The sequence below is a fragment of the Petaurus breviceps genome, unplaced genomic scaffold (genome assembly GCF_028583685.1).
Source record: "Petaurus breviceps papuanus isolate PSGF00001 unplaced genomic scaffold, PetGlider_PUasm1.0 185, whole genome shotgun sequence".
In the NCBI taxonomy this organism is placed as follows: Eukaryota; Metazoa; Chordata; class Mammalia; order Diprotodontia; family Petauridae; genus Petaurus; species Petaurus breviceps.
The window spans coordinates 25,520,219-25,537,974 of NW_027185797.1; the positions used below are offsets into that span (position 1 = coordinate 25,520,219).

Genomic DNA, 17,756 nt, shown 5'->3' on the forward strand with positions numbered 1-17,756 from the left:
AGTATGTCCAACTTTGGATGCCACCTTCTCATGTCATGTCACACAGACCCGATAAGTGACTTGCCCAAGGTCACATGGCTAGTTTTCTTGTGTTGAGTCTGAGGCGGGATTTGAACTCAGATCCTCCTGACTCCAGGGTCAGTGCTCTATTCCCTGCTCCACCTAGCCGACCTTAACTCATCAATCTCAAATTACTGAAGATCTGAGTCTGTGTGACCCTGGGTGAATCACTTAACCTCCATCTGCCTCAGTTTCTTTCTGTGTAAGACAAGGTTAATGATAACTGCAGTACTTAGCTTGGAGAGTTGTCGTGAGGATTAAACGAGGTCCCCAAATCCCAGAACAGGAAGGCACCTGGAGGCAATAATAGGATGACCAGCACCTGTGCCAGGCACTGTGCTAAGGGCTAGAATACAAGAAGGGAGATCCAGCCCACCACCCCTCTACTGTTAGATGTAATCTGTGCTGGAAATCTGGCTCACATAGAATTGGAGAAACTGAGGCAAGGTGAATGTCTTGCCTAAAGTCACAGAGGCAGTAAATGTCAGGCCGTCTGACTCCCAAGCTAGCGCGCTTCTTACCATGCCCACAAACCCCGCCATTACTGGGTAACAACAGAAGCCCCGGCTCCAGCAGCCCCTGGGTTTGCAGATTAAGTGCAAAAGCCACTGGAGCCCGTCAGGAGCGTGGCATTCCTTGCTAAGGAGGGTTGTTTTTGTCATTGCTGCTTTTCCCTAGAGGGATACTGGTGCTTGGAAGAGGCACAGCCAGAAAGTCTTAGTGGAAAGAGCCCCAGATTTGGCCCCCAAAGACCTGGGTGCAGATTCGAATTCTGCTCTGATCATCCTTGTGACTTTGGGCAAATCACCTCCTCTCTCTCTGACTTTGGAAAATAAAGGAGCTGGATGAGGTGTTTCCTGAGCTTCTTTCCAGTTCTATCCCTCCCATGCCATGAGGGGCTTCCCTGGAGCCTGGCTTCACCCTCTAAGGCATGCAGGGCAGGCTTCCACCAAGGAGCCCGAGGGGCTCCTTCCCAGTGGGATGTGACTGTCTGGCAGAAACTCAGCCAAGAGGAATATTCCCAGAGGCTGATTTCATGTAGGAGGAAGGACCTGCCTCTGTGGCAAGTTGTCTCCTGCCCTGCTGAAGGTGCACCTGGCCCCTGCAGCCTTCGTGAAACTGACTCATGGATTATCCATGTTCTCCCGCCTCTACTCAGAATTAGGCTAGGCTCCGTTGGCTGCTGTTGAATTGCAGTGGACCTTGACGGTGTTCAGGGGAAGAGAAGGACCTGAGAGGGTGGAGAGTCTGGGAAATGGGTCCTAAGAGGAAGGGATTCAGGCTGTGGAGGCACAGGGCTCACAAAATCATGGAGTTAGAGCCGGATCAGATAGTAAAGGCCATCTCATCCAACCTCCTCAGTACTGATGAGAAACTAAGGCCAAGTAAGTGACTTTCCCAGGGTCACACAGCTACTCTGAGTGTCTGAGGCAAGAGTTGAAATCCTATTTTCCTAACTCCCAATGTTATAGCATGCTACCTCTTCAGTCTCCCTCCCTGGAAACTTCAAAGAAAACCAACTGAAGGTGGCTCAAATCCAGCTTTAGACACTTACTAGCTGTGTGACCCTGGGCAAGTCACTTAACCCCAATCACCTCCAATAAACAAAAATCAAGAAAACAGGTTGAAAGAGCTAATGTATTTTTCTTAATTTTTTTTTTTTTTGCTTTTTGGAGGGCAATTGGGATTAAGTAACTTGCCCAAGGTTACATGGCTAGTTTTTGTGTGTGTGTGTGTGAGGGGGGAGTGTTAAGTGTCTGAGGCCGGAATCCAACTCAGGTCCTCCTGACTCTGGGGCCTGCACTTTACTCACTGCGCCACCGAGCTGCCCCAAGCTAATGTATTTTTAAGTTCTAGCAAGAAAGAGTTGGAATGTCATGATAGTAGTTGGAAACAGATTCAAATACCATTTCTGATATTCACTAGTTTCATTGTGATCACAGGCAAATCACTGGTCTTCCTGGAACCTCAGTTTCCTTCTCTGTAAAATGTAAGACACAACAACCATCTATTAGGCTCCTCCCACATGCCAGGTACGATTCTAGGTGCTGGGGATGCAAAGACCAAAAAAGCCCCAAATCTCCTGCCTTCAGGGAGCTTATGTTCTCCTGAGATGACGATGATGGTCACTTGGAGCAGGGACTTTACAAGCTTATTATTGTTGGGAGCCTCAAACAAGATGCTCGTAAAACCCTCAGCACTCCTTAAAGGGCTCATGAATTCCAGATGGTATCATTAGAATAAACACATGAAGCTTGTGCCTTAGAAGCTGTCACACACAGGAAGGAGATGGGATTCTGCTCTGGAGGGATGTGCCTGACACAGTGTCTCTGACTACGGTAAATTTTGAGCGGGAAGAGAACTCAGAGGTCATCCAGCCTGACCCTTTCATTGTACAAATGAGGAAATTGAGGCCCAGAAGAGGTGGAGTTTCTTGCCCAAGGTCACATAGGAAGTAAGTGTCAAGGCACATCTTCAGTTTCTTCTGAATATCCCACAGAGGGTCCCTAGCTCCAGGCTGGGCATATAATGGCCATCAGTGATGCGCTAAAGGGTTCTAGCTTGATATTGTCAGGAAACAGGCCACCTAAAAGGCATTTCCATAAAGTCATCTATAAATTATGAGTAAAAGTCTTCAATTTAGGAAAAGGTTATCCAATTAGTCCTTCTCACTTTTCATCTGAATGATCATCCAATGTTTTCTTACTGCTTGTTTGTTGCCCTGCTGAGATAAAGAAGAGGAATGGATAGATGTGTGGAAATGATGACGGGGAAAGGCAGGGCATCTGGTCTTCTAACAAGGCCAAGATAAACTTCCTCCAACCTTCAAGTCCTAACATAAGCTATGGCTCCTTGCTTAACATCATCTTGCCTTACCCTTATTTTTCTTGACCTTCATTGTAAAGGGATCAGGGTATTTTGGCAAGGTTAGGAGTCCTTCCAACAGATAGGGTGGTGGTCTGGGGACGGAGTGTGGAAGAAATGTAAGTAAACCCAATAATTCTTGGCAAACAGGAGGTGCTTAATAAATGCTTGTGGATTGGTTGATACCAAGTTAGTAACCTTAAACAAATTGCTTCTTTACCTGTCAAATCAAAGAGCTGGACAAGGTGACCTCAAAGGTCCCTGGAAGCTTTAGATCTAAGACATGAATAAGTAGAAAGTAATAATGATGCCAACTGGAAAATGACACCCATGAACTAGCTGTGGCATCACAGATTATATCTCCCCTAGCAACAGTAAGAACTGAACTTTGCTTTATCTCTTCTGACTTAATGTAAATGGTCTCCACATCATGGCTCCTTGACAATGGAAGTTAAGAGGGAAAGGGAATGAAAGATGAAGTTAAACAGTGAGTCAGGAATGGATAGACTGTGTGGTGATCTGAGGTTGGATGATTTTTCTTCATTTTATCATAGATTAAGAGTAGGATGGGACCTTGGAGGCCAGCTAGACCAACTCATCCATTCTGAAGATGAGGAAAGAGCCCTAGGACGTTAGGTGACTTGCCCAAAGTCACACAATGAAGAGCAAAGCTGGGATCTGAACGTACATCCTTTGACTCCAAAGCCAATACTTTGTCTCACTGTGCACATTACCTCCCTTGAAAATATAGTCTATTAAGCAAGAGTTGGGGAGTCTTTGGAGAGGCTTCGTTATCATCCTGTTGGTCATTCATAAGTCCCTTGTACTGGGTCACTGTTCCATCAGCTATCTGTCCACCTACTCCATCCCCATCTCTCCATACCACATGATTCATTTAACAGATGTTCCCTGAATTCCTACTCAGTCCAAGGCACTGAGCTTGATGCCAACAGCAACTTTGGCCTTTGGTTTCACTATTTTGATAATTATTTCAATAGAATTAATTTCCTTTACAATCCTATATATTTTGATTTATGCACTTGAAAGCATTCTTCTGAGAAGGGAATCTAGGCTTCACCAGACTTCCAGGGGGTTCCATGACACACACAAAAATTAAGCATTATTGATCTCTCACAACTGCCTCATTTTACCAATAAGAAAATGTTAGATGACATGTCCAAGGTCACATGGCTGGTTACGGAGACAAGATTTGAACCCAAGTCCTCTGACACCAAAGCCAGGATTCCTTCCAAGACATTCCAATATTCCAATATTTCAGTGTTCCTATGAGCTCATCCAATGCCCATTGCCTCCTAATTCAAGCAAATTAATTCAAGAGAAGCTACCATATTTTCATTTCCATGTGTGTTTCAGGATAACAGAAAACAATTCAGTCCTTGAGATGAGTGAGCCCTAGGGCATCCATCCTCCCCTCTAAATCCTCCCAAATTGGAAGACTCAGTTACTAGAAGAAAAAAAAAACCCACCACATTTCCTTAGGTTAGGAAACCAAAACCAAAGAACAAAAGTCCCCCCCCCCAAATCTGTTTATGAGAGGTTCCTAATGTGGCAGGAACTATCATAGCATAGTGGGAAAAAATGCTGGTTTGGGAGTCAGAGGATCTGGGTTCGAGTCCCGCATGTGGGCCTCCATTTCTTTATGTGTTAAATGAGGAAGTTGGACTCAGTGACCTCTAAATTAGCTTCTGATTATAAATCTCTGGTGCTATTAACCTCCAGACCCCCAATTCCACCAGCTGACTCTCCTGGCAGGGTTCTTGAGGAGAACTCTGAGTACAATAAGGGGCAACATGAGGGGGTGCAGTGAAGGAATTGGGTTTTTTTACCCTAGAGAAGATCCAGGGGAGGCTTGACAGCTATGGCCAAGTATCTGAAGGATTGTCTTCCAGACGAGGAATAGGTTTGTTTTTTGTGTTCATTCTCAAAGAGGACCAATGACATCAGGAGGGTGATGTCTTGACTTGTGAGTGAATTGGATTTAAGGGAGGCAGATTTTGCTTAGCCCTCCCAGAGGGAACAGCTAGGAACCATGGGAGGAAGTCGAGGAGAGACAGATTAAGGCTAGATGTCAGAAAGAGTTTCCTAACCATGGTAGTTATCCAGAAGCTAAACAGGCTGCCTTGGGAGTTGGACCTTCCTGGAGGTCCTCAAGCAAAGCCACTTGTCAGGCACATTGCAGAGGGGAGTCTTATGCATGCATGGATTGGGCTGGATGGTCACTGGGCACCTTCCCAAAACTGAGTTTTATAATATTCTGTGAAACTCTCCTGCAAAAACTCCTCTTTTCAGCAGTTTCCACAGCAGGAGGAGCAATTTTTCTTCTGCTCTGGGTCAGAAAACATGACCAAGACACGGCATCCATGCGGAAGGTGTCTTAGGTGTCTTACAGGCTATGCAGATAATACCGAGATTGAACCAAACGTTTTAATTACACATTTCGTACCTGGCTGTGGCACAGCTTGAGATTTCCATGACACTGGGACGCCAACTGCAAAAAATAAAAATACAAAGCCACCTAGCAATGCTGGGCAGAAGTTCTGCTCATGCCCAGCTTTGGCACCTCCGGACAAGCGTTTCATGTGAAGGATGTGGGTGTATATTTATTTCCCATGGAATATGTAAATAACCTGTTAAGAAAAACTGGGGTTTGTCAAGTGCTCAAAAGTTTATAGAGCATCCATGGGAGTATGTAATGATGTCATCTGAGCTCCACAACCCTGGGAGCGATGGTCTATTAACTCCCATCTTACAAATGATAATAACCGACATCATATATGTTTATGGTAGACATGTATGCACCTGGTAGGCATGATCTCATTTGATGCTAAATAGGGAGGCCTCTTGGTGCAGTGGGAAAAGAGGAAGGTTTGGAGCCAGAGGACCTGAGTTCAGATCCCAGCTCTGCCTCTTCTCTGGGTCTCAGTTTAGCTCGTCTGAAAATGGGACGATCATTTGACTAGATGATCTGTAAGAACCTTTCGCTTTTCAATCTGCAATCCTGTGATGCTCATAAGACCAAAATGAGGTAAATCCTACTGGTATCATTAGTCTCATTTTACTGAAAAGCAAAATAAGAGAGGTTGAGTGACTTGCCCACAGTCACACAGCTTTTAAGTGCCAGGGGTCTGGATTCAAAACCAGATCTTCTCGAGTCCTACACTCTCTCCAATATGCCATAATAATGCTTCCATGTCCCTGCTTTACTAGTTAATTTATTCTAGAGCATAGTTTCTTAATCTGGGGATTACAGGATTGGTGAATTTAGATGGGAAAAAAATGCATCTTGATTTTTACTCACCTCTAACTGAAATTGAGCATTTCCTTCCATTATTTAAAAACATGAATCTGAGAAGGGGTCCATAGACTTCCAAAGGGGTCTATGACACAAAAAAGTTAAGAACCTGCTTCCTGTTCTTCACCCAGGTTTCTGCCTTAAGCTAAAGTTCATTCCCCTAAGACTCAAAGCCATTTCTTCTCTTTCCCAGATACTAACCTGGTTGTTCACAGGGCTGACGGGAAAGAACAGTAAACATCTTCCTTTTTTAAACTGTAAGAGAGATAAAAAGCATGTCAAGATAATCTTTATGTATGTACACATCAACTCAATGGAAGCCAAAGTAACTTGTACACATTGGAAAACAAATACCCCAGGACTCCCCTCTTCCCTCCTCAGACCAAAGCATGAAGGATATGTTTGGTGACTGGAGTTATTCGGACCAGGGGAAATAAACCAAGATTCAGTGTTTCAGAGTGCAAAGCGTCCGCAGGAGACAACCCCCTTTATTTTACAGAAGAAGGCAGCCTGCAGAGCTTGCCCAGGGTCACCCAGCTGACACAGGTCTCCTGAGTGTCTCGGCCCAGAACTTTTCTACCACCACATGCTGCCCTCATCATGCATTTTAGAACAAAGTTCTGCCAGATAGGAGAGTTCAAAACAGCTTGGAAGGCTTCATTTTCTGAAGCTTTTGCTCACTTCACTGTTTTTTATGTAGATGGATATTTTGTCTAAATTCCTTAAAGAAATAGTTGTATAGCTCAATAGATCAAGGACCTATGATTTAAAACTCAAAAGAAGCTGAGTTCAAATGATCCTCATGAGCTGTGTGACCACCAGCAAGTCGCTTAAATCCCTGTGTGCCTCAAGCAATTCTCTATTACTATAGACTATAACACGGAGAATATTCACTCTAATTCTATTTATTTACTTAGGGTTTGTACCTTGCCAAACTCTCACCCATTAGAATCTAAGCTAGGGTTGGGGCAGGAATTTTTACATTTTATCTTTGTTCCCAAAGTGCCTAGGACATAGCAGACATTGAATCTTTTTTTTAATTGACTTGACATTTGGGGAACTATGGCAGCTAGTTGGCATCTGAACCTGAAGTCAAGACTATGTGAGTTCAGTCCCACCTTACTTACGTGTGACCAAGGTAAGTTACTTAACCTCCATCTGTAAAATGGGGGTAATAATAATACCTCACAGGATCGTTGGGAGGATAAAATGAAATAATATTTGTAAATCACAAACCTTAAAGCATTACAGAAACACTAGCTATTATTATAATTATTTATATAGGTTATGCTTTGCCTCTTCTGAGACTAATAAAGAGGGAAGGACAGAGTATGTTTCTTGGGGGTAGTGGGGAGATCCTGGTGATTCAGCTCTTGCTGAAACTTTCATACTGGAAAATCACCTGCAAATCCTAAATTGTTATCAATTATTTAGAGCTAGAAGGTGTATCGGAAATAAGCCCCACGCCATCATTTTACGAATAAGAAAATCCCAGGTCAGAAAGGGAGTGACTGACAGGCAGTCAAGTAGCAAAGCTGGGCTTTGAACCCAGAACATCTAACTCCAAAGACCATGTGTCTGCTGCCAGTCTCTGGGCTTTCCCAGAGATAGTCCCTAAGGTCCCTTCCCTCTCAGTCTGGGAGGCTATAATTTTACCCAAGGGTCCAAAAGTCTTCTAAAACCCAACAGGGCAAAGATGAAAACCTTTCCCACAAAAGGTTCAAGTGTCCTACCTACAGTCTGAGGCAAGACTTCTTTCTTCTCAGAGCAGAGAGGCAGCTAAGCAAGCTTTTACCTCTCTGTTCCCTGGCTCACCAAGTCCATGGAAGAAGCTTTGGAAGCTGTCCTGGTCAGCAGCTCTCCGAACGCTTAATGATGGGCTAAGAAGGTCTCAGCCAGCTCCTCCCAGCTGAACATGCAAGAGCTTTTTTTTTTTTTTTTCCGGGGGGGGGGGGGGGGGGGGGGACCGGAGTCCCCTGGGCTAGAGTCTCCTCCCCCGCCTCTAACACATCTATCCATCCTTTACATGCATTCGTTCATTCCTTCCCGCGTGTCTGCAATTGTCCCGATTTTCCCCCCAGGGGCTCGGGTCGGCCCTTTGCCCTCCCCCCTCCCTTGAGCCCCTTCGGAGTCACGTTCACTTTCACCTGCTTTTTAGATAAGCAGCTCGAGCCCCCAGCCCCAACTCTGGAGGCTATCTGGCCCAGCGCATAGGTTGCACTCTCTCTCCGACCGTCTATCCTTCCTTACCAGCCCCCGGAGATAGAGAGAAAGGAGGCGAAATAAGGCAGGAGCTGTACTGATCTGTCAGACTCTGGTCCTCGGCCTTGAGATCCGTTGGAACGGAGGCGGAGGCGTGGGAAGAGGAGGTCCGGAGGGTGGGGGGCGACGGGAACCGGGTAGGAGCACCTGCCTCGGGCTGGAGTGACTGTAAGCGGGCAGGAAAGTCACTCGTTCGTCATTTGGGAGGTGGGGAGAGTATGGCAGCCTCCGAGAAGAGGGAGCAGCTTCCGCACCACCTTTCCTATTCGGAGACTCCCCAGGGGTTTCCTACAGATTGTCAGGACCCAGGGCAAACCTGGGGCAAGCTCCCCCGGCTCCAGATGGCAGGACGAGGCAATAGCCGGCCCGCGTTCTCCTCCCCTTCCAAGCAGGCTGCGCTCGGTCTTATAGCGAGTGGCCCAGATTTTTGCAGCCTCTCGCCGACTGCCCTCGCCTCCGACCTTCTCAAACAGAGCAGTAAAGGATGCTCCCCGGACCCCGCCCTCATCTCTCCAGTCTGCCCTGGGAAGGCTCCCCGTGGGTGCTGGGTAGGAAAGAATATGGCACCCAGCCCGTAGGGGACCAGGGCAACACGAAGGCACTGAATGACGCAAAGGGCAGCGGTGCCAGCCCGAAGGATCACAGCTACTGAGCTGGGAGGACTGTGAGAAGCTGCCTAGCACAATGGTCTTCGTGTTACAAAAGAGGAAACTGAGGACCTCTGGGAAAGACCCTCCACCAAAGTCACACGGGTAGTAAATAGCAGGGTTGGCCTTCAAAGGCAGGTTCTCAGCCTCCGAAATCCACTCCCCCCAGGCTATCTTGTCAGATTCTCCCTTCTCATAGTGCACCCTTCCCCCAATACTTTTACATAAATGAAATCATGTTAGAAAATGAAAGTCAAGTTAGAGCTTGAAAGAGAAAAGGGGAGGAGATGTCACACAATGACAAGGTGTAACCACAAGGGGGGCTTGGAGGAGGGGAGAAGGGGCTGGAAGCCTGCCACGTGTACCCCACCCTCAGGCAGGCACCAGCTCCCTACGTCACTCACTCTACTGGTCTCTGAAGTGGAGCGTAGGAAGGGTCTGACTTGTGCTCTCTCCCCCCCACTACTCCATTACATGTTTCTACACTCCTAACAGCCCAGGGGCTTCAGGAGTCAAACCTAGGACCATGAAAATTTGAGCTCCAAAGGATGGGGATGGGGGTCCACTACTCTCATTTTACAAAGGAGGCAACCAATGATCAGAAAGATGACGAAATTTACCCGAGAGCACACAGCTAGAAAGCAGCAGTCAGGTTTTGAACCTTTGACTTCGAAGCCTCTGACTCCAAATCCAGACCCACAAGTATGCCCTGCCCCCTCTGATTTCTATACCTTGGAGAGAGCTATGTCTGCCCTTCTCTGGAGGAGTTGGGTACGAACCTAGTGTGAGGGGTAGAAGACCTATGGGAATGGGTGAGAACCCACTGCTGCAGGTGTAGGCGTACCCTAAACCTGAGAGCTCAGACTTGGGTGTTAGTCCTGGCTCTTGCCCTGGCAGGGCCGTTTTAGGCAAACCCTTTTGCTCTTCTGGGACTCAGTTTCAAACTCTCTTTGGGTGAAATGAAGACTAAAAATATCTCTCTTCTAAAGAGGCCACAGGATCAAGTCTGTAAGACACATGGGGGAGGGAGGGGGCATGGGAAGAAGGGAACTTACCTGACAAAGGTTGGAATGCTCCCCCTCCTTGTCTCCACCCCCCGGCTGCTTCCCGAGCCTCCTTCAAGTCCCAGCTCAAATCTTGCCTCCCAAAGGAAGAATTTCCCCGTTCTCCTTAATGCTGGTGCCATAGATACCTAATGCTCACTAACTTGCTGGGTCTTCCTTCCTCAGTTCATTTGTAAAATGAAAGGGTTGGTCCTGACGACTTCTAATGTTTCTTTTAATTTGAAATCACTGGTTTTATGGTTTGTTCGTTTTTCCCATAAGCCACCCACAGAGGGAGCTGACCAGCAGCCTGGGACCTTCCTCTGATCCCTGGGAGCTGTGCAGAAAACCAGGGAGCATGTGGGCTCTTCACGCCTTACTCTCACTAACCCTGCTTCTTCTCTCGGCAGACAGTTCTTGAATGACAACCTTTATATCACTTCTGCTCAGTTTTTTGTTATTGCAAATGAGATAATAGCTGTAAAACACTTAGCACTGTGTCTAACCCATTGCAGATGTTTAATGTTTCCTCCCTCTCTCCCTTCTTCCCTCCTTCATTCCTTTCTTCCCTTTTCTCTCTTCTACTTTCTTTCCTTCCCTCCTTTCTACTTTCCTTCCTACTTTCTTTTCTACTTTCCTTCCTTCCTTCCTTCCTTCCTTCCTTCCTTCCTTCCTTCCTTCCTTTCCTCCTTCCTTCATACAACCTTTGTACAGCTGCCCCCAATCCCCCCTTGTAACACAGAGAAACAATCAAACAAAATCTATGGCTACAAACATTGTAGTTGTTCCCACCTACCACGTTAGTCATCCATAGTCACCTGTCCTTAGGATTCGGGATCAGTCACTGAATGTATTCCAAACTCTCTTGCCTTTTTGTGGGGCTTTCCTTTATATCACTGCAGTTTTCACGTGGATCATTCTCCTTGTTGTGCTTACTCCAGCCAACATGCATTAAGTATGCTAGGTGCTAAGAATTCAAAGACATGAACAAAGCTGTCCCTGCCCTCAAGAAGCTTATATTATTGGGAAAGGAGGCAACTTGTGCGCATATAAGTTTTTACAAAATATATGCCCAAGAAATATAAGCTAATTTTGGGGAAAAGACTCTCAAATCTACAGGGAATCAGGAAATGTAGACTGTTGGGCTTCACTTGAGTAATAAAGGTAACCATGGAGACCGATTGCATGGGGATACAGATTCTACACAGGCATGGAGGCAAAATATGGAGTGTCCTGTGTGAGGAATGTCTAGATGGCCAATGTGGCAGAGGGAAAAGTTGGGAGACTAGAAAGATAGTTTGGAGTCTGGTCATAAAGGGCTTTAAATGCCAGTCATTCGGTCAGTCAGCATACATTTCTTAAGCACTATATGCCAGGCACTGTGCACTAGGAATCCAAAGAAAGGCTAAAGACAATCCCTGTACTCGAGTAATCCACAGTCTAGTGGGGGGAGACAACACACAAAGACCTGTGTAAGAAGAAGATGGATCCAGGTTAAATCGGAGATGATCAGCAGAGGGAGAGCATGAGAATTAACAAGGACCAAGGAGAAGCTTCCTGTGAAGGCCTTTTAGCCAGGCTTTGGTCCTCAGGTAGGGAGCCCCTATAATTCATTGAGCAGAGTGACATGGTCAGATCTGTGTATCAATTCACCCAAGTTTTATCGTGTTTTTTCAATCAAATTCTCAATCAATCAAACTCAAATTCCTTATCTCCCCTTATGCCAAGACAATAATACACAGCATTCACAGACTACAGTGCCTTCAGTTTTTTGTAATCAATAGGTACCTACTTTGCCTTTAGGTTTTTGTGACCACAAAATGTACTGCTATGTATATTGAGGGGGAAAGAGACATGTTTAACCATGGAGTGCCAGCATTTTTTTTAAATAGAATGTAATCAATTTTATTTAAATGATTCCTGGCTGGTAGCTTTCCTGCTTGATTTGAATGTCATTTAAAGGTCAGACAGCAGTGTCTTTTTGGTGTAGATAAACTGAGTTCTCCATTCTAGGGTCTAGCAATAGTTATGAAAGAATCTAAGATTTAAAAATTAAATTAAATTTAAATTTTTAAAAAGAATCTAATATTTTATTTTTATCATTGTTTTTGATTATGATGTAGAACACTCCATGAAGTTTTTGGATGACATTAGACTGGGAAAAGCCATTAACCTCTTAGAAATAAATGGGCAGGAAATGTATAAGTAAATAAAACATTAAAGAGCTCTTGTCAGGCACAAGGCAAGTTTTTTTCTCTATAGAAACTTTCTAAAAGAACATCTTTATGGGTATTTTTCATTTTTACATTACCTTCATTTCCCGGCACATCTGTTTCCTCTTCTACTCCCAGAGAGCTAATCTTCTGAACACAGATGCTAAGATAGCTTTAATGAAAGTGGAATTTGCTCCTGGGCCAACCTGAGACATGCTTGCTCCTCTCTGGTCCTCCCTAACACCCAGAGCTGTGAATGACTAACTCCTTTCTATCCAAGCAGAACTTAGGTAAAGATTTACTTTTGATAGATGTATTGATCAGTCAGTTTTTTCAGGTAAGACCCGATTGCTTCTGATCTCAGGTCCACAGCACCTTATTTTTGCTCCAATCCCATGTCCTCCTTCCTTGTCCCATCCTCCAGGTGCCTGGCTTGGAAGCAATGTCAACATCTCCAAGGACTGGAAGGATCTTGGGTCACTGGAGGCAAGAGGGCACTTGGGATGGCCCAGCATCATAAGGATTAGAATAAATGGAATCTTAAGAATCATCTAGTTCATAGTTTGGCAAACTTTGTCCATGGGTCAAGTCCACCGATGACTTTTTTCCCCAAGGGCAATTTTATTGTATTTGAAGGTAAAAAAAACCCCACATTCTTAACTCGGGTCACATAAAAGCAAGTTAGTTGGCTAGATCTGGCTGTAGTTTCCCACACGTCTATTTTACGAAGAATAGAGACAATAATAGCAATATTTAAACAGTGCTTTAGGTTTTACAAAGCACTTTACAAATACCTATTCCCTTTATCCCCCAAACAACCCTGGGAGGTATTATTAACTCCCATTTCTTGGATGAGGAAACTGAGGCAGGCAGAGGTTAAGTGACTTTACCAGGATCACTCAGCTGGTAGGTGTTTGAGCCTTGATTTGGACTCCAGTCTTCTGATACCTAGTCTATCATCCTAACCACTCCCCACCTAACTGGCCAGAGATGGGAATTGCCTTGCCCAGATGTGAAGGCCATATGGCTCCGTGACTCACATGCATGTTTGAGCCCCAAAGAAGAACAGCACAAGCCATGATCTCAAAATCAGCCTTCAAAGATAAATTCATGGGGTGGCTGGGTGGCGCAGTGAATAGAGCACCGGCGCTGGAGTCAGGAGAACCTGAGTTCAAATCTGGCCTCAGACACTTAACACAAAAGCTAGCCGTGTGACCTTAGGCAAGTCACTTAACCCCAACTGCTCTCCAAAAAGCAAAAAAAAAAAAAGATAAATTCAGTTGAGTGGAGGGTGAGGGTCAGGGGGAGAGAACTCAGGGTTACGATGAACCAACTGCTGCAGAGGCAGTCACCTAAGGATACTTCTTGCAGCAAGAACATTTCACTTGTCTATCTGTATTCTCAGTGCCTAGAACAATACTTGATTGATGCTTAGTAAATGCTAGATTGGGAAGCAGGGTGGGGCTGAGTTAGGGAGCAACTAGAGAGAGGGTGGAGAGAGGAAGTGTGTCTTCTGGCTTCCTGTTTTAATGACTTACTCTGGTTAACTAGAGTTCCTGTGTAGGCTAGTAGATAGCTCACACTCCTGAAATCAGGGAGACCTGAGTTCACATTTTGCCTTAGACATTTAATAGCTGTATGACCTTGGGCAAGTCACATGTACTCCTTCAGATCCTGTACTCTACCTGGAGAGAATGTCAAGTTCAGGCTGTAGTGAAAATCCTTTGATACTGTCTTCCTCACAAAAAGTCTTCCCGGAGCTTTTCTGTTTCCATGAAGCATTTGGAGAGTCAGTATTCTAACTTGTTTCCCATTCCCCTTTGTGGGCATCTCTATAATATCATTTAGTGTCAAACATATGAGAGTCCAGATGAATGGACAGCCAGAGGTTTTCTTTATAACTAGACCCTGGGAGACCATCTCATACAACATGTGACTGATCTCTCCCATAATGGCAACACTCTATGCTTTAAGCTTCCCTCCAAAGGGAGAGTTCACTTTTTCCTACCATCAGTGGCAAGCCTTCATGCAGCAGTAGTGTCTTTGTCATCCTTCTATCCAGTGGGCCTGTAACAAGTCTTCACTCATCATGTGCTTTGGATTTGTTCCTTTTCTGTGATAATAGTCAGTGCTCACTCCAATACCTATTACTTGTGGCAAATCACTCTATTTCAAGGATTCTCCACCTTTTTTTCCAGTCCTGGATCCCTTGGTACATCTGGTAAATCCCATGAACCACATCTCAGAATATTGTTTTTAAATGCATGAAATAAAATTTTATTTCATGCATTTAAAAACAATAAAAAAAAACAAACAAAAACAATACAAAAAATACAGAGGAAATCAACAATTATCTGTATTTTTGTGGCACCCCAACTCTTTTCCTACTTAAGCATCTCCAATGTTCCAGTGTCTGGGATCTGAAGAATGCTTCATAGTCTGTCTGCTTTTCCACTGGTCTCTGGCAGAACCAAGTAATCAATAATAGCCGAGGTGAACATTTCCAGATCCCACAATAAGTTGGGTTCTTTAGTCATGGAAAATATTCCCTTGAGAATGTTTTTATTTGTTCAGATTTTCTTGGTTTGGTAGGAAGATGGCAGCCTAAGGGATCACTGAAATCATCAACAAGTATTTATTGAGCACTTTTAAAATATGAGCCTTAGACTTATCTTTGACCCAAAGAAGACAGGAAGGAGTAGTTCTTGTCCAAGCCTTGCACAGACTGGGCCTTCTACAGCTTTTGTGTCTCCTCCCCCATCCATTTAGCTGGGTTTAAGATGACCCAGCACCTGAGTCCTCATCTTGGTAGGACTGGGAACTCTCTTTCCCATCTTTCCTTTCTTGATACCCCTCAGTTTGTGTATGCTAAAAGTAAATGAGTCCCAGGAGGCTTTAGCTAAAATCTTGGAACCTAGATCTTGAAGAGATTCTTGAATTCAGTTGAATTCAGCAAGCATTTGTTAAATATCTACTGTGTTTCAAGGACTGGGGTTACAAAAACAAAAACTCACTGGAAATGACAGGTTAGTAATAACTAGCATTTATATGGGCCTCTAGGGTCATTACACTTGAGATTCTCAATTATCATAATCAAAAATGATCCAGAAATTATTTTGCATTTGATATTCCACCCATGTGGTGCACCCCTCACCCCCAATGTGGTAAGCTCCTTGAGAGCAGGGATTGGTTCATTTTGGTCTGTATTTCCGGTGCCTTGAATAGTGTCTGGCACATAGTTAATGTTTATTAAATTAATGAATGGATGAATGAATGAATGAATGAGTGAGTGAGTGAAATAAGGCTAAGAGAGAAGGCATTGGTAAAAATACAGAGGCTAAAAACATTGTTTACCAAATGTTTCACCTGCCTGGAAAACAACATAATAAATAAGCCCATAACATGGAGGTAATATAACAGCTCTGACACAGTGTTTATTATCAGACAATATATTGAATTTGCAGCTGATAAAATTGGGATATTGCTAATTAAACTTCCTGTAAACCTTCCAAATTCTGCAAGAACTGGCATTGCAAGTACAAATGAATATTGCTTTCTCTTCTTGCCTCGCCTACCACAACCCATAAACTTTAAAGTATGGTAAAGCTTATGAGGCAGCTTCCCAGAAAAGCCATGCAAATATTATTATCCCATTTTAGAAATGTGGAACATTACTACACTGCAAGATTCTCCTCTAGCTCCCCTCACTTCTCCTGTAAAAAAAACATTAAAAATTCAGGTTCTGAGAACAAAATTGTAAGGAGGGAGGTACAAATGGAGTTTTGCCCTGGGGGGACACTTTACCAGATGCCTGAATTCTTGGCCAAGAGAAAAGTTCGCCAAAAAACAGGCACATCCCACGCCCACGCTCTGGTCCCAGGTGCCCTGTCTGCCCCGATGAACAAAATTTGGTCTGCTGTCCCAGTGGAACTTGGGGTCACTTAACACCATCACCTCCATCCTTCCTCTTCAGTCATGTTCCTACCTGTGTGCATCAATCACTCACCTGCAGAGCAGTAAACCAAGATACTGTCTTCTAAATCTGCAATAGCTCCCTAGTCTCTCAAAGAGCAGGGGAAGAATACTGTGTTCTTTCCCCCTCTGAACCTCTCATCATTTCCCTAACAAGTGTTCTAAACTATTTCCTCCACTCGTTGGGAAATTAGTCTGAGCTTGCCCAAGTATCCGGTTACATGTGGCTCAATCGTTTGGAGGCTTATCTCTCTACTTCTTTGCCTTCTACTCACCCCAATCTTTCCTTGTACTTGCCCCACGCCTTACACTCCTTCTTCTTTGTTAGTGGCAAGCCTGAACAAGTTTTCTTATTAGGCTGTGGTTCATGCATAATTCCTTTCTCTTGAGAACAGGGGATACATTTCACATACCTCTAGGCAGAAAAAGCCAAAATGAGCAAATGTGGTATTTGTAGAAAAACCTGTTGGGTGTACTAAGAAATTTAAGGATAATTGTCCTGCTTGACAGGTTTGCTTATTGTAGACCCTTATGTTTTCTGGGCACAACATTTTAGGAAGGAAATTAATAAGATGGAGAGGGGGAGCAAGATGGTGGAAGGCCTAGAGTTTTGCCACATGAAGATAACTCGAAGCAATGGAGATGAGGAGACTTGGGAAGAAGACATTCAGAGCAGGCACGATAACGGTTGGTCTTCCAGTATGTGAAGGGCCATCATGGGAAAGAAAGATGAGACTTGTTCTATCGAACCACAGAGGACAGAACAATGGGGGGCAGTTGGGAAAAGATGGGCTTAGGCTCGGTCAGGAGGCACATGTTAATGATCACAACTGTTTGGGGCTTCTGCAGGAGGCAGTGAGTGGTCCTCCTTTCGGGGTCTCCATACAAGGGCTAGATGACCATCCAACAGAAATAATGTGAAGGGGATCTCTTTTCCAGATGCGGTTGGACCAGATGGCTGCTGAGGGCCCTTCTGAATTTGGAATTCTATGATTCCGTGATCTGGAGACTTGCCCCTAGTTGGTTCTGGGTCACAGCTGAAATCTTTAAGGACTTTCCTTCTGGAAAAATTCCGCCTTCAGCTATAGGATATCACCTCTTCCGAGCCTTCCAAGCTGTCTAAACCGGGGGTTGGATTTCTGAGTCTTAAAATTCACCTACTATTGTTTTAATGCTTTGTGGCTCCTTCCTTAGGAAACTGTCACCCATAGAGCCTTAGAGGGGTTTGTTTTCTTATATATCATCTGTTTTCTCAGGGTGTTCATTCCTTCAGCAAGGCATTTATTAAGCACCTGCTGTGCACTAGGGATACAAAGAAGGAAAGGAAATAATCCCTGCCCCCAAAGAGTTTACACTTTACTGGTAGGGGGTGGGGGAGAGG

General features: G+C 44.6%; 2 protein-coding genes across 10 annotated transcripts in view; both read right to left on the reverse strand.

Moving 5' to 3' along the window:
• ENTPD3 (ectonucleoside triphosphate diphosphohydrolase 3) overlaps positions 1-16,525 on the reverse strand; it is a 44,740-nt gene extending 28,215 nt beyond the window's left edge. The window contains exons 1-4 of one of the 9 annotated variants that reach the window (XM_069088618.1): positions 10,203-10,220; positions 6,440-6,493; positions 5,390-5,434; positions 1,968-2,041 (exon numbers count right to left, since the gene is read on the reverse strand). In XM_069088618.1, the coding sequence (XP_068944719.1) occupies positions 1,968-1,992 (25 nt within the window). In that variant the 5' untranslated portion in view covers positions 1,993-2,041; positions 5,390-5,434; positions 6,440-6,493; positions 10,203-10,220. The other 8 variants (XM_069088617.1, XM_069088614.1, XM_069088612.1 and 5 more) reach the window with 8 other exon arrangements.
• RPL14 (ribosomal protein L14) overlaps positions 1-17,756 on the reverse strand; it is a 264,687-nt gene that overhangs the window by 39,450 nt on the left and 207,481 nt on the right. The gene's annotated exons all lie outside the window — the stretch shown is intronic.